The sequence below is a fragment of the Neophocaena asiaeorientalis genome, unplaced genomic scaffold (assembly GCF_003031525.2).
Source record: "Neophocaena asiaeorientalis asiaeorientalis breed wild unplaced genomic scaffold, Neophocaena_asiaeorientalis_V1.1 scaffold669, whole genome shotgun sequence".
Lineage (NCBI taxonomy): Eukaryota > Metazoa > Chordata > Mammalia > Artiodactyla > Phocoenidae > Neophocaena > Neophocaena asiaeorientalis.
The window spans coordinates 852,581-877,890 of record NW_020174694.1 but is presented as its reverse complement, the minus strand read 5'-3'; the positions used below and the strand labels follow the sequence as shown (position 1 = coordinate 877,890).

General features: G+C 43.6%; 1 protein-coding gene across 4 annotated transcripts in view; it reads left to right on the top strand.

Moving 5' to 3' along the window:
* LPIN2 (lipin 2) overlaps positions 1-25,310 on the top strand; it is an 84,598-nt gene that overhangs the window by 45,420 nt on the left and 13,868 nt on the right. For 3 of the 4 annotated variants that reach the window (XR_003005082.1, XM_024758937.1, XM_024758936.1), the window contains exons 2-10: positions 68-268; positions 8,175-8,270; positions 10,498-10,799; positions 16,970-17,077; positions 17,708-17,831; positions 18,339-18,651; positions 21,074-21,208; positions 21,365-21,464; positions 24,308-24,495. Coding sequence is in view for 3 of the 4 variants with exons in the window: in XM_024758936.1 (XP_024614704.1) it covers positions 68-268; positions 8,175-8,270; positions 10,498-10,799; positions 16,970-17,077; positions 17,708-17,831; positions 18,339-18,651; positions 21,074-21,208; positions 21,365-21,464; positions 24,308-24,495 (1,567 nt within the window). In the remaining variant the exon portion in view is untranslated. The remainder of the gene's footprint in view (positions 1-67; positions 269-8,174; positions 8,271-10,497; positions 10,800-16,969; positions 17,078-17,707; positions 17,832-18,338; positions 18,652-21,073; positions 21,209-21,364; positions 21,465-24,307; positions 24,496-25,310) is intronic. The other variant, XM_024758938.1, reaches the window with a different exon arrangement.

Genomic DNA, 25,310 nt, shown 5'->3' with positions numbered 1-25,310 from the left:
GTCGCTGTCATTAGACCCACAAACTCAGCGTTAACGTCTCATCCGCTTTTTTTCTTGTCTTTTATAGTCTCAAACCATGAATTACGTGGGGCAGCTGGCCGGGCAGGTGATTGTCACTGTGAAGGAGCTCTACAAGGGCATTAACCAGGCCACACTGTCCGGCTGCATCGATGTCGTGGTGGTGCGGCAGCAGGATGGCTCCTACCAGTGCTCGCCCTTCCACGTGCGCTTCGGGAAGCTGGGCGTCCTGCGGTCCAAAGAGAAAGTGGTGAGTGCGGGCCTCCTGTCCTCCAGGAGGATGAGACGCCGGGGGTGGGGGTGGGGCAGAGTAAATCGTTCCTGTGAGCTCTCGGGACCTCTGTGTGTGTGTTTCTGTTTTGAAAACCCATATGCTTTTGAAGACGGCGGTATGGGAAGTCCGTCTTTAGTACTGTTTTTGAAGTTGCTTCTAAATTCAAAAAGCCCTACTACAGGAAGTCTAGGGGGAAAAAGAGGTGAACATCATCTTAATAATCCTATATGTTGCAACTCAGAAAATCAAAACAGAAACTAGAATTGTAAATGGGGAAATCAGGTGTATTTAGAAAAAGTTCCTCTACCTTTTACAGCACTTTAAAATATTTAATGTAATGCCTTCAGACCAGTTGTGAATGGAATAGATAGGCATGCTCAAGAGTACCTGTGTCTAAATGAAATACGTTAATGCCAAATTTGTGCGTTTATTTTGACAAATCTGTAAAATCTTACTTGTAATCTAAAGTTTATTGTAAATACCAGGCAAATTCCCAAATCTGACTGAAATGAAAATCCACAGGCTTTTGTTTATTTTAGGGAAGCTTCTTTCAGAAAGAAGGTATTTGTGTTGGTTTTTTTTTTTTTTTTTTTTTTTTTACATCTTCTTTCCTTCAGGTTATGGAGCACTTGGAAAGTCTATTAGTATATCTGATCTGATATCAATCATGTTAGAAAAAACTGAGCTAACAGGAAACTTGGCGTGTACATAGTAGTATTTTTCTTTCTACTCCTGTCCCACAGTATCTACTTAAGCAGCATAAGGAGATGTTGTCAGGATTTTCAAGCGCAATGAAAGAATCCACACCATTTTGTAGCACAGAAGTATGTGTTAGAGGACCATTGTCCTAAGTTGAAAACATCTGTTTTCAGATTTCAGCTAATAACATAGCTGATCCTGTTTTTTTTTTCGGCTGCGTTGGGCCTTCGGTGCTGTGCGCGCGCTTTCTCTAGTTGCAGCGAGCGGGGGTTATTCTTCGTTGCAGTGCGCAGGCTTCTCATTGCGATGGCTTCTCTTACTGCAGAGCACAGACTCTAGGTGCGCAGGCTTCAGTAGTTGTGGCGCGCAGGTTTCAGTAGTTGTGGCGCGCAGGCCCTAGAGCGCAGCCTCAGTAGTTCTGGCGCACGGGCTTAGTTGCTCCACGGCATGTGGGATCTTCCCACAGACCAGCGCTCGAACCTGTGTCCCCTGCATTGGCAGGCGGATTCTTAACCACCGGGCCACCAGGGAAGTCCCTGATCTTATTCTTTAAGATAGAAATTTCCCTCTATTTTAATTGAACTTATGTTATTTTGAAAGTGACTGGAGAGCCATGTTTCAGGGTGGCAGGGCTTGTGTGGTCTGGCCTCTGTTCAGAGTCACTTCGGAAACCAAAAGCAGTGGTGATGTACTGAGTGAGTTGGAAACTTTCCATTGCAAGACAGTGTTCAGCCACAGTTTAGCTTCTCCAGAATTTTTTCTTTCTTCTGGTAACACTAACCTGTAGTACTTTAGACTGTATCTGCTTTGGAAGCATCAGCAACGAACTGTTTATGCACTGAAACGTCCCATTAATTGTGCCAGGATCTATTTGTGAAATGGCTTACAAGCCTTCCCCACCCCGCCGCCCCTTTCCCATCTATGATCTGGGTTTTTGATCAGCAGATTGGATAAGTCTTCTGGCCTTCAAACTGGAACCCGCAGGCTGATGTATGTAAGCATTTGTGCATCTGTAAATGCGACTGGGCAGATAAGAGCTCTCTTTCTGCATGCTGTATGCTTCTAATTAAGAAAGTAGACAGTTTCTGTGTGAGGCTACGCAAATCATTGTGCTCAATATCTTGTCAAGCCCTTAACTTTTAGTAGAAGTCTATCCAGTGAGACCCAGGAAAAGAGAAAAGTTCTTTCCCTTGGTAGCCCAGAGACCCAGAGGATATATTTGGGAGGAAATTTGGCTATTTGCACCAAAGCGTAGCACTCCTGTGACAGTAAAGCCAAAACCGTGTCTGCCCTGAGACACTCTGGCAACTTGGACGAACTGTTGGTGTTATTTTAGGTCATTCTGGATTAGGGAAAGCTGTCCATTGACTTTGAGTTAAGAACCCAGTTTTCAAATATGGGGACACCTGTGAAGTGGACTTGAAATCATAACCACCTTAAAACCTCTGGTTAGAAAGATGCAGTATAAGAATTTTCCCACTGCCAGTGCTGTGTTCTTGTTTGATAGAACACAGCACTCCCTGTATATTTCATAACTCAGGAGTTGAATTTCAGAAGGTAAGCCTGCACTTGATATTTTTAAATATTTTGTTGATTTAACACAACTGATGATTTAATTACTTACCAAAGTTAAATAACCCAGTGTATTAGGACCGTTTCCATTGTGGATGACAGGAATCCACCTCACACTAGCTTAGGCAAAAAAGGAATTAAATTGGCTTGTGTAAGTAAAGTACGTGAGTATTTGAATGAGTCAGGGCTTTACTTAGAGCCTCTGAAGGTGTTGACAGGACTGTCTCCCCTCACCTCTCAGCTCTGCTTCCTTTTGTGTCTGTCTGTCTCATGCAAGATGGCTGCCAGTATCTTCAGGCTGACTTGCACTGACTTCCCAGAGGGAAGACAGCGTCTCCTGCCTACAGAAGGACCAGTGTTAGCCGCCCTGTCAGCCTGGGGTCACGTGTCTCGGGAACTAGTCACTGTAGGTGGGGGTGGAATATACTGACTGGCCTGGCTTAGGCAGCAGCCCCACTGCCACGCTCTGCAGCTGCACCGGAAATAGAAGGTCTGGAATCGAGGAGACGAGATCCCCAAAGGAGACCAGAGACATTCTTACCCAAAGGATGGCCTGCCAAGACGAGTGTCTGCTACAGCCAGCATTTCTCCAAATCAGTTCTGTTTCAACATCTGTCACATATGTTGAGCAAACTTAAGGCACAGTGTAGGAAGTATGACTGTATGGAAATGAGTGTTTTAGAAACCAGTTTACCAGAAGTAGTAACATCAAAATGAGTGTCCTCTTTACAGTCGTCACCTCGGGAAGCATTTATTCCAACTTGGTGCCATCTCAGAATATTTTCAGTATTTTTCCTTTGTGACCTAAAGAACTCATGGCATACACATTCCTTTAAGTATGCTCCATATTGGCACAATTTGATACTAGGTTTAATTTTTGGAGAGAACCAAACTCCATTGAGAGTCAGATCAAGAGACTAAAGTAGTCGTATTAAGAAATGTCGTATTTGATCCCTAAAAATACGGGCTATAAATAGAAACCAAAGGGTTAACTTTGCTAAAATAGTTTTAAAACAGACTTTGAGTTTGCATCCTAAAGAAGCGTCATTCCGTTTTCCCAGCTACATTAGATAAATGGGTAACCTGCAAAGGTGAAAATTTTGAAGGACGATATTAGTTTGAATCTTTTATTTTTTATTAAAGATAAAATAACTTTAAATATTTCATTTGTACTGTTTAACTTTAAAATTTTATATAACAGCAAGTCAGCGAACATGGCTATTTAAATTATTTTATATGTCTGACTTCTAGTTGAAAAAATGTAATTAAGTCATCCTGAGAAACTTGAAATCTGGCATTACAGAGTGAATTTAGTTTTTCCCTATCTTCTTGCCTATAGTCCAGAAAAAAAATTTTTTTTCATTACTTTTTCTGTTCCCACATAACTTTTTCAGTTAGAAACATTCTTCCTATGATTGTGGAAGAAGCTGCTATTATTACAGCTGCTTTAGAAACCTTGGATGACGCGAGATGCTGTGTGACTTCAACTAGTTTATTATGAAGAAAAAGCTTAAACACTTATCTGAAAGCGTGTTTTTCTTTAGCCTGGGAATTTCTGGCAGTACTTTGTTTTAGAAGAGTTATGAGTTCATGCCATACGCAACTTTTTTAGCAGTAAATGTTCGCAGTAATAGAAAGCACTAAGAAGGCTGGCTGGGTTATGAGTTAGGGTTAGTGTTCGTCCTATGGAAACTGCTTCATGCGGCCCTTTCTTTTAAAAAATAGAAGAAAAATGAGTTTTTTGTAAAATAGTCATTTTATTAACATTTCTGAAATTACATAGGGATTTTCTAGTATAGGATTTTAAACTTACTTTGTATTCAATTCTTAGTTGCCTGTTTTTCTGATTTCCTTTTATAGTGTTATCCTTTTTTTTTACAGCTTTATTTTATAATTAACACACAATAAACTGCACATATTCAAAGGATATATTTGGTAAGTTTAAACATATGTGTGCACCCATGAAACCATCACCACCATCAAGATACGGAGTGTTTCGTTGTCCTGTCTTCTTAGTCTCCTCCACTCCGTGACAGTTCCTCAGTCTTTGTTTTTTATGATTTTCACATTTTTTTTAGCTTATGTTAATTTTAGATGTACAGACAAATTGCAGATGCAGTTTTAAAAGTTTCCATATATCCTTCACCCAACCTCTTCCCCTAATGTTCACGTTTCACGAAACCATAGTTACAATTATCAGAACCAGGAAATTAACATCAGTATAAACCATTAGCAAAAGACCTTATTACGATTTCACCAGTTTTTCCACTACTGTCTTCTGTTTCAGGATCCCGTGTTGCTCTCACCCTGTGTTCTCTAACATATGACCTTGACTTCTGTCAAGGTCTTTCCATATGACCTTGACTTCTGAAGAGTACAGAACAGTTACAGTGTAGATTGTCCCTCAGTGTGAATTTGTCCGGTGTTTTCTCCTTTTGGTGAGAATAACACCGCGCGGGGGTGTGCCCTTCCTGGTGCCTCGGCTGAGGAGCCCCGCCCTGCTGCTGTCTCCTTACTGGTGACGTTAACTCTGATCACTTGCTGAATGGCGTCTGCGAGGTTTCTTGGCTGTGAGTTTACCTGTGGGAAGAAGCTTTGAGACTGTGCGCACACCCTGTTTCTCGTCGTGCTTCCACCATGAATTTTAGCTTACGCGGTGGACTTTGCGGCGGCTGTTGCTGTGGTGTTGCCCAAATGGTGACTTTCTATTTCCATTCTTCCTGCTCCAATTATTAATTGAAATTGTACTTTGTCAGAGAGCTTTTCTTCTCTTATTTACTTAATTATTCAGTTATTTAATTAGGTCAGTGTGGACTCACGGATATTAATTTTACCCTGTGGGTTATAGTCATTATTTCTGTAGTTGCTAAGATTGTCCCAGATTTGGCTGTTGGATGCCCCTTCCAGTTGAGTCCTTTCGAAACGCTCCCATCATTTTTTGAGCACTTCCTTACTCTCTGGCACCATAAGATATTCCAGGAGACTCTACTTTCCCTGCCTCGGTCCCAGAATTATTTTTATTTCTCCAAGGAGCCTTGGTTCCTGTTACTGGAGAATAGTATCTGGAAACAAAGACGTGGTCACTGGGTGTGCTCATTAGCCTGAGGTATAATTGCTTGTAGGCCCTCTCAGCCAGCAGAGCTAGGAAGTCCATGTATGTATATACATACACGTGCCCACACCTGCATCTGCGTCCGTCTGTGAAAATCGGGAGTTCGCAGTGATTCCTCCCTCTCCAGCCGATCACCACAGGGTTCTTCCTCGTCTCCATATTTGTAGCTTCTTCCTCTGACGGTGAGAAACATGCTTCTCATTACCTACAGTATATTTACATATTTGTTCAGTACTAGCATACACATAAAGTAGTTTCAGAATTGCTGACCCATGTCTGTGATTCAAAAAAAATTACTAACTACAGTACAATATTTGTTTATAGTTCTTTTTGTCCTCGGACTTAGAATTCTGTAGTCAACATACCGTTTTTCAAAGTTACTTAGTTTTCTTCTTCTTCCCTTCAATGTGGTTATGGTATTCACACGTAGAATTTTCAAAACAAGCATTGACAGCATATGTCAACTAATATATTTTACTATGATGTTACTTATCCCATCATTCCGTGGCTCCTGGGAAGATGGAGCTGCCTTCCATGACTGGACGTGAACCGGGGCTCGGTCTCTGGTCAGAAGCGGTCGTTGGTCTTCCTTGGGACACACCCAGCAGACTCTACAGTTGTTCGCACCACGAGGGCCATGCAGAGCTAAGGACACTGAGGTTACGGACTGTTCTACTTCTGTCTGTATTATGCCTTTGTGTGTTCATCTTTATATCCCCTGAACAGTCTAAAACCAGAGTTTACAAGTTATCCATAAGAGTTTTGAAAGTTGGTATTTATTTTTGTAAAATATTTAAGAGTATTTATTCACAGCTTACAGATAAGCAGTTACATTATTTTTAAGTGAAATGGTAGTACCTGATACATAAATGTGTATGTGTATATATACATATGTATATATGTGTGTGTGTGTGTGTGTATAAAAACAAACATTCCTCACTTTGCATAGTAGTACAGACCATAAAAATGGGCAAGCTGAAACCCTGCAAAAGGAAGCTTAGTCGATGAGGGAAATTAGGATTCTTCCACGACCTCTGTAAGCTTTGGTCAAAACTTTTAAAAACTCCTACTATCAGTTATAAATATATAAGAAAATGAAAAATAGTAAAATAGTGTTTGGTGCACTGCAATTTAAAACATTAGAAACAATGAGAACTAAATTTCTTTGTAAAAAACTCGCCAGGAGTAGTTTGAACAGGGCTTACCTTCTTGATGTAACACGCTATGGAACAAGTATCTTTTCTTTGTCTTGGTAAATTGTCCTACTCCTTTCTAAGTCTACATCAGCTTCTAGCTTTTCATCCTTTGAAATTCCCATGTCATGAAGCATCTCTGGGAGTTGCTTCAACCTGCAGGTTTCTGCCTGTGTCCCTTCCTGTGGGTCTTCATCCTTTTGTCTCAGCCATGTTCCTCCTTTCTGGTATAAACTCACCTCCAGGTTCCTCTGGCAGCTCATCCTGAGTCTCCTGATCGCAAGGTCGGCTCTTTCTTCTGTAACTGCTGACGTTCAGTTTGATTTTACTTCCAGCACTAGTACTGTTTGCTTGTTTACTGCTCTCTGATCTTGGCCAGTTGCCTCTTTCAATTATCCATTTTATAAAATGTCAACTGGCTTTGTCACTGGGAGACCAGGAGGCAACCCAACCCGCACGCTTTGCCGCCTGTGCCTGCTGAGTGACAGATGTGCTGGGACTGGTCACCGACAGACTTTGAGAAAGTGACGTGATGAGTTACTGATCACCATGGGCATCTCTTATGTACGTGCAGTCGCTCTTCTGTACCCATGGGTTCTGCATCCAAGGATTCACCCAACCTCGGATCAAAAATATTTGGAAAAAAATTTTTCCAGGAAATTCCCAAAGCAAAACTTGAATTTGCTGCATGCTGGCAAGTATTTACATAACATTTATGTTGTATTAGGTATTATAAGTAATCTAGAGATGATTTAAAGCACACAGGAGGATGTGTGGAGGTTATATGCAAATGCTACAGCCTTTTATTTGTTAGGGACTTGGGCATGAGTGGATTTGAGTATCTGAGGAGGGTCCTGGAGCCAACCCCCTGCGGACACCGCAGGACGGCTGTGGTGACCTGTGGATGGAAGAGCTGGTGGTGAAACGTGTGCCTCTCCTGCAGTTACGCAGTCAGCATACTGTGGTAACTGAGATTTCTGCTGATCTGAGCCTTGCGCGGTGAGGCCTGGCTGTGCTGTAACCTCCAAAGGGGCTCAAGTGTGTGTTGACGATGACATTTCCCCCGTTTTATGACATTTGAGAGATTAAATATATTTTTAAAATTTGTCATGAGAGTAGGTGATGGAACGTTTACTTTCAGTCTGGTGGTGTAAGGGTGGGACGTGGGGCAGGAGGTGGGGTCTCTCTGGGGCCGTCACCCTGGGAGCCTCAGTACTGCGTTTGGCCTGAGAGCCCAGAAGCTAGGCTTAGTTGAGCTTGAATGACAGACTCTTAATGCCAAGTCACACTTTGTTTCTCCTCTTAGATTGACATAGAAATCAATGGCGATGCAGTGGATCTTCACATGAAATTGGGTGACAATGGGGAGGCTTTCTTTGTGGAGGAGACCGAAGAGGAATATGTAAGTTCTGGTGGGTCACATCCACTTCACACGTTGTGTTCAGGCCCACGGTGCACATCCCAGAACAGAACGTTTAGTTTTCCTGGTGAGTTGTGCGGACGATTGTTGCTGGTTAGACAAGCTTTAGTTTTAGGTTGAAGAACTCGGCTGTCAGAAAGGAGCTGGAGGGGCAGGAAGTTTCCCCGCACGAGTTCCAGGCTGCAGGGTGTGCTGAAGGCCTTGGCACTTAGCCCTCTTGTGAGCTTCCAGTGACTTTATTAAGTGGTGTCTGTACAGTTTACACCTTGGCCTGAATACACTCAGTTCCACCTGAATAATCACGGCGTATCTCTTCAGGCCGTGTCTGCGTGTGTACACGTGTGACCTTTAAATTTGGGAAACATGTTTTGACGTTTTCGTTGGGGACATTACATCCCAAACCTTGAAGAGTCAGGTGCATTAGCTTATTAAAGTCTCAAGAGATTTAAATTAATTGGCCTCCGCCCTTTATGAATGATTATTGCACGTTTGGCCTCTTTCAGCAAGAGAGCACGATTTGCCCCACTCCCCTCACGTATCCACTGATGTGAATGTTCCTGAGCTGTTCTTGATTGATTTAAAGTGGATCTTTATAAAACTTCTTACAAGGGGACTTCCCTGGGGGCGCAGTGGTTGAGAATCCGCCTGCCAGCGCAGGGGACACGGGTTCGATCCCTGGTCCGGAAAGGTCCCATATGCCGCGGAGCAACTAAGCCCCTGCGCCACAACTACCGACCCTGCGCTCTAGAGCCCACGAGCCACAACTGCTGAGCCTGCGTGCCGCAACTACTGAAGCCCGCGTGCCTAGAGCCCGTGCTCCTCAACAAGAGAAGCTGCCGCACTGAGGAGCCCGCACACCGCAACTAGAGAAAGCCCACGTACAGCAACAAAGACCCAACGCAGCCAAAACTAAATAAATAAAACAAATAAAATTTTTTTTAAAGTAAAAAAGAAAAAGCAACTTCTTAGAAGGCATTGTTAATCTTTCATCATAAAGAATAAAATCTCAGCAAAAACAATAAGCTTCAAGTTGTTAAGGGCACGGAGCTACTTTTTTGGTTTTGAAGATGAACTGCCAGTTTGATGTCATAAATTCACAAAGAAAAGATAAACAATAGCAGAATGAGATTGTTTACCAGTTTTTACTTTAGCCTGGAAGCCAGCTGCGTCAGTACTGTTCTGTAAACAGCAAAGAAACAGTGTTTGTGAAGGGGGAACCTACCAGACCAATATTCTTCCTAGTATCTTGTTTGTTTTTATATTACGTTATTTGCATTTACTTGGCCTAGAGAAAAATCTTCCTCATCAGAGACAGAGGCAAAAGGCAGAATGAAGCAGTAAGCGAGTTACCATAAGAGTAAAACACTTCTGATGTAACCTGTCACACTGATGAGGCTCCGGATAAATCAGCAGATGCAGTCAGCGAGAGGACTAGGTTCCTGAGAGTCTGCTGCCCGCTTCTCACACCAGTTCTCGTGATTCCATTTAAAACTATGCTTAGCAAGGTCAACCTGGAGAGTGTCAGCTCTCCAGCCTTTTTTTCCTATTCCATGTATGGCCAAGTTGACCAGATTTTCTTTAGTATGATGTGCTTTTCTTTACAAATTAAAAAATTTAATTCATTCAACAACCCTGGAATTACTGCTCTCTGCTACAGAGTATGAAGAAAAGTCCCTCTCTCCAGGGGCTCACAGTTTAAAGGGGGATAAACATTACCCGAACCCACCTGACTTCCGGTTACTGACCTTTTGTTTCTCTCACTGTCGTCATTTAACTGTATGTCCTCAGCATCCCTGCCAAGTCAGAGCTCTGGGTGGAACTTTGTCCTTTAACTAGCTGCACGGTAGTCCCTAGTGTGGATGTACCGCAATGCCGTTCCTTGAACGGTGCTCGCACTGATGGACATCGAGCTCATCCGCCCCTGCAGCAGGTGCATTGGCTGAGCTTCCACGTGCTCCGTGCTGACTCGGCACGTCAATTCCTCAGCGACGTGGACCCACATGAGCTGACGCTAAGCCCTGCAGGGGAGTGGAGACCTATCTAGGTAGGGTGGGCAGTGCCTGAGCTCAGTGTGACATTCTTACCTTGGGGAGCTAGGTAGGTATTCTTTCTACCGCTGTGAAATTTAGATCCACCAAAAATGGTGGTGGTTTTGATGCATTGTACTGTTTGTCACTGGCAGCTTTTCTTTCTCTGTATTCTCTTGAAGGAAGAGCTTCCTGCTTACCTCGCCACCTCACCAATCCCTACTGAAGATCAGTTCTTTACAGATACTGACCCCCCTTTGGTGAAACCAGGTGGAAGTGAAAGACCATCACAGAGTTCAGACGTCTCCCACGTTCTGGAAACAGAGACAGTTTTCACCCCCAGTTCTGTGAAAAAGAAAAAACGAAGGAGGAAGAAATGCAAACAGGACAGTAAGAAGGACGAGCAGGCCGCTTCCCCTGCCGCAGAAGACGCGGTGGGTGTGGAGCTGAGCTCGGATGACGACGAGGCCGCCCAGTCGGCAAGGTAGGCTGGGGGTGGGGGTGGGGTCTCCTGGCGCATGGGCTGTGGGCGGAGCTCGGCTGCAGCCGGTGCTGGTGCTTCTCCCCTGGGCCTGCAGTCTGAGGTTTGGACTTGTTTTTCCCCTGTTGGCAGTTTATCGCGGAATAAGTGGGAGAGGCATTCTCTTTTTTCCTTTCTGCAACTGTACAAAAAGTGCTGTCAGACACCTTGCTGTGGCACTAAAATATCGCTTGAAGCCGACTGGCATTGTGTCTCATTTTACCCAGTAAGTTTCCAAAAGCCAAGGAAATCATACGTCACACAGAAGATCTGAACCTAGTGCCTGGCGGGCAGATGGGACGCCGGGGGTGTTTCCCTACCCTGCTGTTGGTGCTCTGTCTGTCTGTTCCTGAGTTCAAGGTGGTGGTTTTGAGTTTACCTTCAACATCCTAGTAAGTTGAGGGGGAAGGAGGGTTTTGTTTTTGTTTTGAAGTGAGAAATCTTGATCACTGTTATTTACCAGCTCAGTAGAAGAACTCAAAATAGATGACAGTTTTCAAGTCAGTGCTGTCTGGGGTTTAAAACGTAACAGTTTGGGGTAAACGATGTACTTTTTCATTCAGTACTCGACTTTCGTAAGACTCTCTTCCCCCGTTCCGCTGGGTGGCGTTCCCGGCGCTGGACGGACCATGGGTGTGGCAGCAGGGTGGTTCTTTCCCTTGGTGACTGCTGGACAAGTGATCCTGAATGTCCACACCCTGATTGAATTGGGGTGCAGGGAGGGTGGCCTTATGAGGTCGACGCTGGCTGTCACTGTATGCTCTCACCTCGGCTGCTGGAAGGAGAGATCGTGCCCCCCCTTGCTGGGAAAGTTACTGCTGTTCAGGTTCTCTTCATCATGGAGAAGAGGGGAGGTAACCAAATGTATACCAAGCATAAACTCTACCTTGACGTCTAGTGTTTTATTTACCAAGCTTTTATTTTAAATAGTCAAGTCAAGAAAAGAACTTACTAATATGTTGTTGTTCTAATTATGCTGTTAGCGAATAAGGTAGTAGAATAATCCGTTTTTGGCAAAACTGTTAACTTGTTTTCTAAAATTTTAAAATCTGGATTGTAAATCCCAGAACAGATTCCTACATTTAATAATAATCTTTCATACGTGAAATTGTTTCCTACTCATCAGCTGTCACATGGTGATTCACTCCCCCCGCAATGAACGTATGAGACCTGGGTTTCTGTTCTGATCGAAGGCAGAATTCTTGTTAGAACCAGACAACAGAAGGCCATAGTGGGCCAGTACTTTAGACTCTGCAGAGCAGTGTAAACCATTTGTACATACAAAACTTTAGTCTGCAATAACAAATTTGTGTGCCCTTTTTTTTTTTTCAGAATCAGAACACTAGGTGGGAAGAGCTGGATTTTAAGAGTTCTGAACTCTACTTTTATATCACTGATTCCCAAAAGAATTTTAAGCTAATAAAAGAAAGTTCCACAGTTTCTTTTTTTTAATATATGTTTTTTTCTTATTCATTCATTTATGGCCTCATTGGGTCTTTGTTGCCGCGCTCGGGCTTTCTCCAGTTGGCGGCGAGCAGGGGCTCCTCTTCGTTGTGGTGCGCGAGCTTCTCATTGTGGTGGCTTCTCGTTGCAGAGCACGGGCTGTAGACGCGCGGGCTTCAGTAGTTGTGGCTCGCAGGCCCTAGAGCGCAGGTTCAGCAGCCGTGGCGCGTGGGCTTAGTTGCTCCGCGGCATGTGGGATCCTCACGGACCAGGGCTCGAACCCGTGTCCCCTGCATTGGCAGGCAGATTCTTAACCACTGCGCCACCAGGGAAGTCCCACGATTTCTTAAAAAGGCACTCTTCCCATCCTTTTCTTCCTGCTTTCAATTTTTTAAGGGTTCTTTCTCCTTTGCTTCCCTAGGAATACAAACTAAGAGACCCTTTCAGATCTTCCATTCCTTGATTTCAGTGCTATTAAGAAGAGTGTAGGGACTCCCCTGGCGGTCCAGTGGTTAGGACTCCGCGCGTCCACTGCCGGGGGCAGGGTTGGGTCCCTGGTCCCGGGGAACTGAGACCCCATATGCTGTGCGGCACTACCCCCCCAAAAGAAAACAGAACAAAACGGTGAATTACAAAGAGAATGTGAACAGTTCCTTTAAAAGTTTTGGCTTATTTATAATGTGTAGGTAGGCAGGAAGCATGTTCTTTTGAGAAAAGCGTGAAATACACGCACCTGGAAATTTTATTTGGGATATCACTGTAACACTCCCTTAGGCACCTTAATTCCTGGAAATATTTTTGCTAACTAAAACTCTTCCAGGATCGACCGGAAAAGACGCTGAAGTAACGTTTTGCCTCTATAAAGCGTTGTTGACACGTGTCCTTTGTTATAATAGAGCAACGTTTAGAACTCCTAAACAACCCGCGGCTTCAATTTAGGAAGGTGAAACATTTCTAAAACGTGCAGAGTCACGTGCTAAGTGCACAAGTCATTGTTCTAAAGGAATTTTGTAAGTGAATGCACTGCAGAAGTATTAGTGCATGGCTGCCTTTTCCAGATTGTACGAAAGGCTCTATCCGCCCAGTCTGTAGGAGTGCTGGTCTGGTCCGCAGTGACAAATGCAAGACAAAATGTAACGGTCGTGCAGGTGTTGGCTTGAAATTCACGCTGAGCTGATAAGGGAGAGGACGGGGCCGTTACACGTCTGATTGTGGTCACTCTGGCCTTCGTTTCTTAGTCTGTGAAATCCGAGGACTGAACTGCATGGCTTGCCAGGCCCCTTCCCGCTCAACATCCAGATTCTAAAGTCGGAAATTTGGAGGAAGATATTCAGGGTCAAAAGTATTAACAGCATGTTAAAGAGCACATTAAAGAGTCTGAGAGAAAAAGACTAGGAAATCAACTGCTTTTGCAGTTACGAGATCCACAGATTATGGGGATTTGGGGAATTTGTAGCTTTTAATTACCTTCCCCTCCTCAGCCCCTACCGGGTAGGAAAGAAATTTTGTTTTCAGAGAAGTTACCTAAACTTGGTTTTATTTCTATTTTGATAAATAGCATTCTATTTAAACTCCTTACTTTTCAAGAATTTCATTGATAATAGAATTAAGGTTAATTTAGGCTCCTTGAAGGAGGCAGCAGAAAGATGAAATTACTCTTGGAAGCAGGTTGGTGTTGTGTAGCCAGAGGAAACCCCTTTGTGGGACCTGGAGAGGTCTAACCCGCACAGGGCCTTGTGGGAGCTGTGCCTGATGGGTCTCCCTTCCTGAAGGTGGGCTTCTGGCTTGAGTATAGCGTGGAAGCCTTGTCCGTCATTCTAGAGGACGGATGGATGGATGTACAAGTGTATATGTATTAAAAACAGTGCACCTGGCACTTGTAGCCTCTGGGAAGGAGGAGACTTTTCACGTGGGATGATGCTATATCACAGTCTTGAGTGCAAACATATAAAACACTCAGCCGCTGGAAATGCAGTAACGGCAATGGAGGGTTACAACTATGCTGTCAGAAAGGAATCTCTACTTCTAATCCACCAGAGCAGACACACTTACAGAGTTAGATCTGGGGGCTGAGTGGCAGGGGCCTGGGACCGCGTGTTCCCCTCCCCATCGTTCTGATCCAGGAGACACGTTGCCGAGCTCTCTTCTGCCCTGTCGTGAGGTATCTTTTGTGGGAAGTGTCCTGTATCCTAAAGCAAACTTGGATCATTAGTCACGGTGAGATTGATCGATCGGACACTGAGGGTGAGGGTCAGCGCTGTGTTAACGGTGGTGAACTTGGGTCTTTGGTCGCGGTAGTTAGCAGCCCGCTTTCTCTCTTACGTACTTGCTGCCAGCTATGTAGACTAAAACTTATCTAGTCCTTCTGATTTATCCCATGTAAATAATTCAGGCTACTGATTTTGCCTTTGTCTTGGTTTTTGTCCCTGTTCTTTCAAAACTGAGGTATAACTTACATACAATAATATTCATGGATCTAAGCATGCAGTTCAGTGAATTTTGATAGTTGTATATACATCGTGTAATTTCTGGCTTTTGAATGAGAAAAATAATCGTTTTACAAAATGAAGCTGAGCTTGGAGTCGCGGTGCTGGGGCGTCTGTGAAGGCTGAAGTGCTCTAGACACACTTCTCACGAACTTCAGCTGAACCTCCGCCAACCACCCTGACCCGGCCTTAGACCATCTGCCCGGCCGCGGATCCTCTGCTGGTCACCATTAATGCAGCTGTTTGTCCTGTGTTTCAACGTAAATAGAGTCAGTGTTCATACTATTTCTCCACGTTCTAATCTATACTCTCCCTTATTACATCCTGGTGTCACATACTTAAAGTGACCCCGTCGTGCTTGGCCTCGCTGGCTGCCTGTCCTCAGCCACGTGTGCCGTTTTGACGTGCTTGGCAGATTTTCAGTGAGTCACAGGACTGAAAGGAACCTCAGCATCAGCAACCTTTTCTATCACTCTGATGGATCTAAGCTAATGGGCTCTATTTTTGTCCGGATCCACCCAGAGAAGACCATGTCCTGCCTTCCTGGGCTTGTAAATTCTTGAATGGTGCCTGGTCTCTCTCTCTTTCCTTTTTTCAATATTTTATTAAATCCAGTTTGCTTTGCTGTATTCTTCTTGGCTTACCTTTTATACTGTGGTGAAATACGTTCCCAAAACAAAATATGTTTAATAAAAAATTTTCTACGGCATTTACGTTGCTCTTTTCAAACCACTTTCAAATGTATGAATAGTAGTGGGCCAAGCTGTACTGTCCTTTCAGATTTGGCAAATAAGGACTGTTCGTAGCATCCAATTTTCCCTTTTTGCTTCTATACCATTTGAATTTCCTCTCTTAAGATACGGAGTATTTTTACCTGGATTTCAGCCTTTTTCAAGTATATGTATCTTTCCCCTTGAATGAGGTGGTTTGCCAGAGCTTAATCCTTCTGAGAGAAAGAAGATTAGGGTTGGGTAAACCTTAAATTAGGAAATGCAGCTACTCGGAAAAATTGTTACGTGTCAGAGTTAGTGGTAAATCAGAGCATGTTAAATTAAGGTGTAAAGAGAGAAAAGAGATAATACAAATTAATAAAATGGTTTCTATCCCTATTTTTAGTCCAGCAGATTAAGTGATAGACCGTCTCATCATTTCACATCTCATATCTGTCCTGGTAGAACATTGAATTTTCTGTAAGAAGCTCTTAAATTTGCTTTATATAGTGTTTTACACTTTTCAGAGTTTTTTTCCTCCTTTTCTGTGTACTTTTCAGGGCTTTCACCACGACACACCACATAAATCTCACATCGACTCTTATGAAATAGACAGGACAAGAGAAAAATTTCCAACTTAAAGATGAAAAACTGGGGCCCACAGTGCTTCTGAGGGGTGTTTTCAAGGTTATATGGCAAGTTAGTTATGTTAATTTTGCAAATTCAAGAAAAACAAAAGGGTAAATTAATTAAAACCTTACTAACATTAGTTAAGTCTCCTACAGTTCCAAGGTCTGTGAATGAATTTTGAAAGCATTTATCCTACTTCGGTGTCATCTTCCTCGCATCCCTACATCACGTAGATTCTAAGAGAAAGTTCTCAGGTAATGCTTGGGCCCAACCAAGAAGAAAATAAGTTCTGGGTTTTTAAGAGTTTTTCGGGTACTTTTGAGCCATAGCTTTTGTCTTCGGTTGTTTGCTTGCTTACATTTTCTGTAATGTGCAGGAGAGTGTGGTGGAAAAGAACAAGGGCTTGCTTGTTTGGAATCCAACTACTTGGGAGCTTTTTTACTTTGGGCAAATGACTAAACTCCCGTAGATCCTTGATTACCTAATACCTAAAATAAGACTTCACTGCTTCAGATTTGTAGGAATTGGACACAATATATGTAAAGCCTTAGTTTTCTTCTTGTAGGCTCTGAATCAAAACCCCTAACAGATGTAAAAAGGAGTTTTTAATCCCATCTTCTTTTCTGTTCCTCCTGTTTATCCCATGTTTAAATGGTGATTGCAGTGGTGTCCGGTGTATAGCAACAGTGAACCCTCTTCTCCTTCATATTTTCCTTTTAAGAGAGTTAGTTATTAATCATTTGACTTTCTTCGTTTGTATAACTTAGAACAGTGTGTCAGTGAGAATTGGGGGATATTTTAAAGCTGACATAGATGTCATTGTTTTGTCTCTCTCCCCACCCCCCACCCCCGCACCCCTTCACAGAGGATCTTCAAATGCTTCCTTAAAGGAGGAAGAATACAAGGAGCCTCTGCTTTTCCATTCTGGAGACCACTACCCCTTATCTGATGGGGACTGGTCCCCCTTAGACACGTAAGTATTCTTGAAATTTCTCCATTTCTTAAGGGAAGGACATACTGATAGCTTTTCTGTTATTCGACTTGATGATATTTCCACGTCTCTCACACAGAAGAGGAACTGAATGTGTGCTTTTAACCCAAATATAGACCTTTCCCCTCAATAATTACTTTGTTCCTAAACTTGATCTGACTTATTCTCAGAGTTGGCCAGTGTAGGCCTGTACCATCAGCATAGAATTTGACCCTCTACAATTCTTTTTCGTGTCAACTACTAACTGTAACTGTGGTTAATACTGTGAAGAAACGTGCAGTCACACTTTGTGTTCAAATCCAGTTTCTCTCTCTGTATTATGTTAACCCATCTTGCCATGCATTTTCTCTGCTATAAATTACCTTTCTCATTGATTTCTTGTGAGAATCAAGTGGGATAATACATATTATTGAGGACCCGGCAAGTCCACAATAAATGCTAGTTGGCATTGTTTTTATTATTATTAAAGAGCTCAAGTGGAAAGGTAGCCTTTATATCTGCGGGTGAAATTGATATATTCAAACTTATATTTCTTTTCATCTCTTGAGCTTGGCAAGAACGAGGTTCCTGACTTATTAAGAGTCATCACATTTCTTTGTCCTGTGTTTGCAGCCCCTACACCCCGGCGGTGTGTCCTAAGAGCGACTCAGAGCTGGAGGTGAAACCCGCCGGGAGCCTGCTCAGATCCGAGTCCCACATGGAGTGGACGTGGGGAGGGTTCCCGGAGTCCACCAAGGTAGAGGGTTCGCCGGCCTGCGGAGTTGAGGATGAGGCCACAGGAACATAAGTGGTGGTGGTGCCCTCGTGTGGTCGCATAAGTGAAGCCGAGTTAACATCTCTGATAATGTTTGTGCTATATTTATAGTGGAAGGAATCCAACATTATTTTGTGTGTTCCTATTTCATAAATAATGTTGATTATTAACATTTTAATCAGGAAAATTTTTTAAGTTCCTAAAGGAAACTAAAATTTCCACTGAAATTTCAAAATAGGAAATTGATTACGAAAGCTTTTTTGCCAGCTCAGGGTGAAAGAAGGAAGAATTGGAAAGATGCATTTCCTGAGAGGGGAAAAAAAAAAAATGTTTAGACCCGCTAGTTTTTTTTAAATACACATTTTGCTTATTTATGTGATCGCATTGAGATTTGACTGCCCACGGTAACAAACTGCCCACAACGTTTGTTACGTTGTTAACAAACACCTTTGACAGTAGTTTAATTTCTAAACAATTCGCCTGTTTCAGGTCAGCAAAAGAGAGAGATCTAGGACAGCTATGATTACTCCATCAGAGAATACCCATTTTCGGGTAATTCCCAGCGAGGACAGCCTCCTAAGTGAAGTTGAGAAGGATGCTTCCATGGGGGAGACGGTCTGTACCATCGTGAAGCCCAAGCCCCGGGCCCCAGGGAAGCAGAGGAGTGGAGCAGCCCTGGCATCGGGGCCTCGGGAGCCCCCCGAGGGGTCAGATGCCCACCACCCTCCTCCCCCGTCCTTCGCCGAGGCACCCTCAGAAGCTAAACCAGCCGCTAAAGTCGACTCACCCTCGAAGAAAAGAGGTAATTGGTGGTTTGATTTGGCCTCGGCTGCCCTAAATCTAGGTGGTAAATTTCTCCAGGGTTTCTGTTAATACTCGGGGGCTGCCGTTGTGTCTGTGCTCCTGACTGGGACCTGCCACACTCGGGGGTCAGGCGCCCCTGGAGGTAACTCTGACCTCCTCCCTCTCCCGGCCGTGGCTGCTCAGGCCCCTGAGAAGCATTTATTGAAAAATTTACGAAAGCATTAAAATCAGTGAATGACTAAAGTTAACCCCTTTAATGACTAGGTGTGTCAATAACGTGAAGTAGAATCCCCAACAGTTACGTTTAACAGAAAAAATTAGACTAGAGAAATGCTCACACCTGAAACATCTGGTTAGTTGAGGCCAAACTAAGTACTTCTGGTGCAATAATATGGGCCCTAAATAAATGCCAACCGATTACTAGTGTGTGTTCTCTTCTTTTGATTGTTGATTGGAATCCTCTAACAGTTAGAAGACAGGGTGCAGCTCCTGGCTTAGCAGCTCTCACTTTTGGAAAGTAGTTGACATCCATCAGAACATTCTTACTGTTGAAAAATATAAAGTTATCCATTGATACTGGATACAGTATATCTGAACACCGGCTTTGGGCCTATTTTTAGGGAAGTGAAACCTTCCCTAAAAATATTCAATTGTCACATAGAGCCAAATACCTACTTCACTTTTCAAAACATGCCAGCACCATAAGTTAGACGATCACAAACTGACTTAATAGCCACTACAGGTATGGGCCTTCAGGGCCACTCAGAAACAGTTCATTTAAAATAAAAGAATATGACTGTCAGGGCTGTTTGTGGCCACATGTGCTCACCCGGCCGGTGAGGAACTAGGTACCTGCTTCTTCCTAGCTCAGCCCATCTTCTCAAATCACGTGTGCTACTCTAAGAACTGCTAAGGGGGTATCCCATGTTCCGGTTTTAGTCCAGGGAATAATGACCCCCTGTTCTCGGCACTCAAGGCAGGAATAGATTGGAGATAGAACACTGAGTGGTGGTTTCCACCATGGATTTGGCCTCATTCTTTTTTTCCACTACCACTCTTTCCCTCTCTGCACCCATGATACTGACCTTTTGAAGAGCCCAGGCTATTGTCTTGTCTACTTACTTTCTCACAGTCTGGATGTATCTGATTGTTTCTTCAAAGGGACATTCCCGTATTTCCTTAAACTGGAACTTAAGTCTTCTAACATTAAAAAAAAAAAAAAAAAAGTAAAAATAAACAAGTGAAACTAAGTTTACTAACGTATTCTATCTAAAGCAGTAAATTCAAACTATTATAGCTTTAAAAAGTAATTAATGTAGACGTTATGGAGATATTTTATATTTTTTATAGTAAGCTTTGGAAAGCTGGTATGTGTTTTTTTTTTTTTTTTTTGACATCATTGTTCTTCGGATATATACAAATTAAAACCAGAATGACCAGAATAAAAATAGTAGCACCATCAAATGTTGGTGAGGAAGCAAGAGGCATTGGATCATAATTTTGGGAAAATATACCAGACAAGTGAAAATTACGTTCACACAAAAACCTGTACGGTAATTTTAATAGCAGATTTATACTTAATAGTCTCAAACTAGAAATAACCCAGATGTCCTTTGAATGGTGAATGGTTAAGCAACCTGTAATAAGTACTTCATACCATGAAATACTAAGGGAAAAAAAGGAACAAACTAGTGATAATATGCAAGAACTTGGATGAATCTGAGGAAATTATGGGTAAAGATAGCAAGCAAGCCAATGTCAAAAAGTTACATGTTGTATGATTCTATTTATATAACATGCTTGCAGTTACCAAGTTAGAGAAGGGAAGAACAGATTAGCGGCCGCCGGGGGTTAGCAGTGGGGTGGGGGAGGGAACAAGAGAGAAGTGGGTAGAGCTGTAAACGGTCGCAGCAGGATCTGTGTGGTGACAGTATTTTATATTGACTGTGATGGTAGACGCGTGAAGTGCACGTGTTGAAATAGCATAGAACTAAAGATAAACACGCACACACTTCTCACATGTTACAGACCTCACTCAGATTAGGTCAGGTCACGCGCACAGCAGCCCCGTGTGGCAGTGATGAGTGGGCAGCACAGCTCTAGAGGCGTGATTGGATTTGGGTTAAATATTCTTTATTTTTTGAATTGAAGATGCTCCCTACTGCATCTCAGCATGTCCCACTATGAGATGCTAACCGTGATCCTGTGTCGAAGGCGTTGACTGCCAGGTTTGCCCACGGTGAGGGGTCCTGCCCTCCGCAGGCACCGAGTCAGCACCCTGTTCCCCGCAAGCCTCCCCTCGTGGCTTTAGAATGATGGCCTCTTTCTCGATGCTGGTAGTCACATCAGGTTCGGGTTCGGTCTCCTTTGTTCGTGCTGTAAATATAATAAACGTTAACCTTCAAGTGTAAACGATTTAGGGCCCAGGATTATTCACGTGAGAGCAGGTGAAAGAATGCGTGACTCAGCGCGTGTTTATTGGGCGGCTGTCAGGAGTGCGACCCTGACGCCCTCTTCCATTCGCATGGATGATGAGAACCCACACAGGGAAAGAGGTTAGTTGACACCTTTAAAAATACAACGTAATTCCAATCATGGTCTGTTTTATTACTTGCAAACCTTTGTTTTCTTGCAGAGTTGTAAATGAAGAATAACCAAGTTCTCATCTCCAATGGTTTTTTTTTTTTTTTTTTTTTTAAAAACAAAAACAGGTGTCCACAAGAGAAGCCAGCACCAGGGACCTGATGATATTTACCTGGATGACCTAAAGGCGCTAGAACCTGAGGTTGCAGCTCTCTATTTCCCCAAAAGGTAGTGGATTTTATATTGAAGAGTGGGCAGCTCTGAAATATTCTCTATGTTTCTAGAGCAAAGCATTCTGTCTGAGAAAAAAGAGCATGGGGATGGTATCCTTTAGCTAATAAGTTGGATGATTGCTTCAGATTTTGGAAAATTCAGAAATTGTACATGTGTTGTTTTGACTATAGTGATTTGAAATTAATAATTTACCTATTTATGAAAAAATTTTCAATACAGTAAGAAGGTAAGGTGCACTAGTGAAGCCTACGTTAGGGCCTAATAGTGGATGTGACTTCAGTTTAGCACCTCCTGTTCATTAGCATTTGTTTCCTTTACTATGTGTTTTAAAGGTAAAATATCTTTATTCAGAGATGCTTTACAGAGAAGGCCTCCACTCTTCAGTGAGTCTCCGCTTGCAGTCCTGGGTCTGGTGGGGCCCCTTCTAGGGCCTGTGCACCCCTGGAGCTCAGCTCTCCGCAACCCCTGGCACCCCCTCCCCCTTCTCCTCCGTGACTCTCACCTTGGAATAACACCGAGATCTCAGCAGCGATAGACTTGCACTGTTTTCCCAAGGTCACTTCCATTCTTGGGGAAATTCCATGATAATACTCTATCTGTGATTATAAAAAACAATTTACTTTTCTCGTGAGAAGTATGGCTTGAATATACTGAGCCATAGTCACACATAATTAAACATTTTTAGGTAAATTATTGAAAAGCATGTCTTAAGTTTTTATTTAAAATAGAAAGATGGGATTGAAAAGAAGATACTTAAATTTTTACAGATAGTTTTGGAAGATCCTTAAAACTCCTTCCTAGCTTTCTGCCCTACATTTGTCTCCAAGTATCCACTTCTTTTGAAGTAATAGCTGGGTTTTTAAGGTGAGAGAACTGAAAACTGGTCCTTTTTTTTTTTTTTTTCCTCCAATAAGAAAGTTGAAATGTAAGCTGTCTTAAAATTATCTCTTTGTTTCCAATCTCCCAGTCCTTAATCATTTATTTACGCTAGGATTCCTAAGACAGATTTCTTAGTTTCCCTTTTAAAAAATGGGGAAGCGTGACTACTGCAGTGGGGCCTCCCTGTGCTGTTATAACTTCACTGTCTGGGACCGTTGCCATTCACCAAGCCTTACCTCAGAAGCTGGTTGTTTCTTGAGACATTCATAAACACTGAGAGACAGTGAGATTATTGAAATGCTTGTAAGCATTTGTGTTATCATCGTAGCCATTGCCGTCTTGACCGAATAGCCAGTATTTGTAATTAGAGCTCGACTTTACCCTAAATCACATCATGGGTTTGGCGGCCTGTTGAGTCAGGTGGGTCCTCTGTGCGTTTAAGTGGTGGCGTCGGTCAGAGTCACACCAGCCGCTCTGACTGATGAAACTCAAGACTTTGGTGGCTTGACCGCAGCAGTTTATTTCTTGCTCACGTGATGCCGTTCTAGTGCTGGTGTTTGGTGGGAGGCCTTGCACACAGGGGCTCAGGAGCGCAAGCTCCTTCCATCCTGAGCCTCCACCATGCCCTCCGGGGCCTCAGTGGGGAAAGGAGAGGATCACATGGGGCAGTTTATTCAGGGGCCCAGCTTGGGGAGGACACAGCACACGCCTTCTGTCCACATGGACAACTCAGTCATCTGCTCAAGTGGCCACACGTGACTGCAGGGGGACCTAGCCGTGTGCCTAGGAGCTTGAAGACAAGGGTGTTTGTGTTTTACTCCAGTGGTCGGCCTGCACTGGGACCCCAGCATAACAGCAGGTTTTGCTGCTTTAGATGGCTTTGGCTTTTTCACCGTTTCCAGTGAGGAACACATTCTGTTGATCCGATTGATCTCAGTATTGTGATATGTGTGTAAATTGCTCTTAGGAGAGAGAATTCCCAAAAACCTAAAAGTTTTCTTCAGAGGCTCAGATACAAAACATGATCGTGTTCGAAACTGCTTTCTATTTATGACATATCTGTACTCTGCTGCCACCTACTGTTCAAATTTCAGATTTTTCCCTAACGATCATATAACTTCACTGGATAGCATACATTCATATACTGGCTTTTTTCAAAAAAAAAAGTAAAAGAATTTGAAAATTCTAGAACAGTATTTCAATGTGACATTGAAATAGAGCAGTAAACATTCATGACTAAGAGACTTACGGCGTCATTTCCTTGGGTTTTTTTTCTCTCAAACTTATGCTCCATTACAGAAAGTTTCCTTTAGGATCAGCTTCTAAAACCTTATTTAGAAAAGTGAAAATATTGAATACCCTCGACTTTGGTGCTGGCGCTCGCTAGTGTAAGAACAGCTTATTTCTAGTTTCTCAGTACATTTCTTTCTTGAGGTGTGTCTAGGCTCCTGAGAATTTTCACTTGGTTAATTTCTTTGTTGTATCTCGTGAAGTAACAGATGATTTAGAAAAGCCTTGTTTTTAAAAATAATACAACCTTGGACTACAGCATTTTCTACAGGATGTATATAGCAGTGCAGCCTTTTCTAGGAAGTTAAGATCAAAAGGTTCTCAAACATCAGGTTTTTCTTAATTACGCTGTCATTTTCATCATACGATGTAAATAAATGCTTACCACTCTTTTGCCCCTTGAAGTCAGAACGGCCACCTTTGAAAAGTTCGCATGGTTGTGAATGACGGTAGTGATGTTTGTGACGGGTCCACTGTGTTCAGTTAACTCCTTAGCAGGGCTGTTAGGTTAGTTCAGTGTCACCTGTGATAAGATCCTCGGCACTCCCTGAGCAAAGCCGCGTCCGATGGCACGTCAGCCTGCTCCTGTTCACAGCGCCCGGGGAGCCCTGTGGTTGGGAAGCTGGGAACGCGGGCAGCTGTGTGAAGGCCATGCTTTCCTCCCGCAGCGAGTCGGAGCCCGGCTCCAGGCAGTGGCCCGAGTCCGACACGCTCTCTGGCTCCCAGTCCCCACAGTCTGTGGGCAGCGCGGCCGCCGACAGCGGCACCGAGTGCCTCTCAGACTCTGCCATGGACTTGCCCGACGTCACCCTGTCCCTCTGCGGGGGCCTCAGCGAGAACGGAGAGATTTCTAAAGGTAGGCCAGCAGTCACGCCTGCCCCGCTGAGAAAGCAGCCTTGAGCCGTTGTGGGAATCCAGCTCGCGGGGTCTTGTGCAGGTAACCGGGGTCCCCCTTTGCTGTCGGACTCTTGGCCCTTCACTTAGGTACCTTGTGTTGGGGTGACGCCACAGGTAAGTGGGTGGGAGACAGCACGTGTCTGGGGCCGAGGTCTTGGGTGGCCCGCCTGCTGGGCGGCCGGGGTCAGTGCAACTCTGGCCACCTTCTCTTCTGTAAGGTTGTTGGAAGAATAGTTGTGGGACTGGGGCCTGGCTGCCCCGAGCCTGAGACAGGAGAGGAGGGCCTGAGGCTGCCAAAATTGATTGTCTTCTGAGTAGATGGATGTTTCTGGCTGAAGGTAGGAAGGATTGCTTTCTGTCTCATCTTGAGAGTTGATGCAGGAGAGTAAAGGTGCTCAAGACAAGACAAGGGAGCTGCTTAGCGGGGCCAGTTCAGACGACTCTGCTCTGGCTTGAGCAGCCGTGTGTACGTCTGTCCCAAGTTATTTGGCCTTTCTGGTTTTTCCTCCTTTTGTAAACTGAACTCTTCTTAATGTTTTCTCAGTTAGGCTAGTGGCCCTTGATTGACTTTCCTCTAAGGAAAGATTTTCTTTTTACAACTAACATCATCCTTCATCTTCTGCATGTGGCAGGCCAGGCACCCTGAGCCTCACGCCTGTGCTTCCCTGAATCTTCTTTGTCTTAGCGTCACAGGGTGATCACTGTACCTCTTTTCCACCTCTTAATTCTATTTGTCTGTTTTACTTTTTGCTAGAAATTAAGAGCATGTTATTA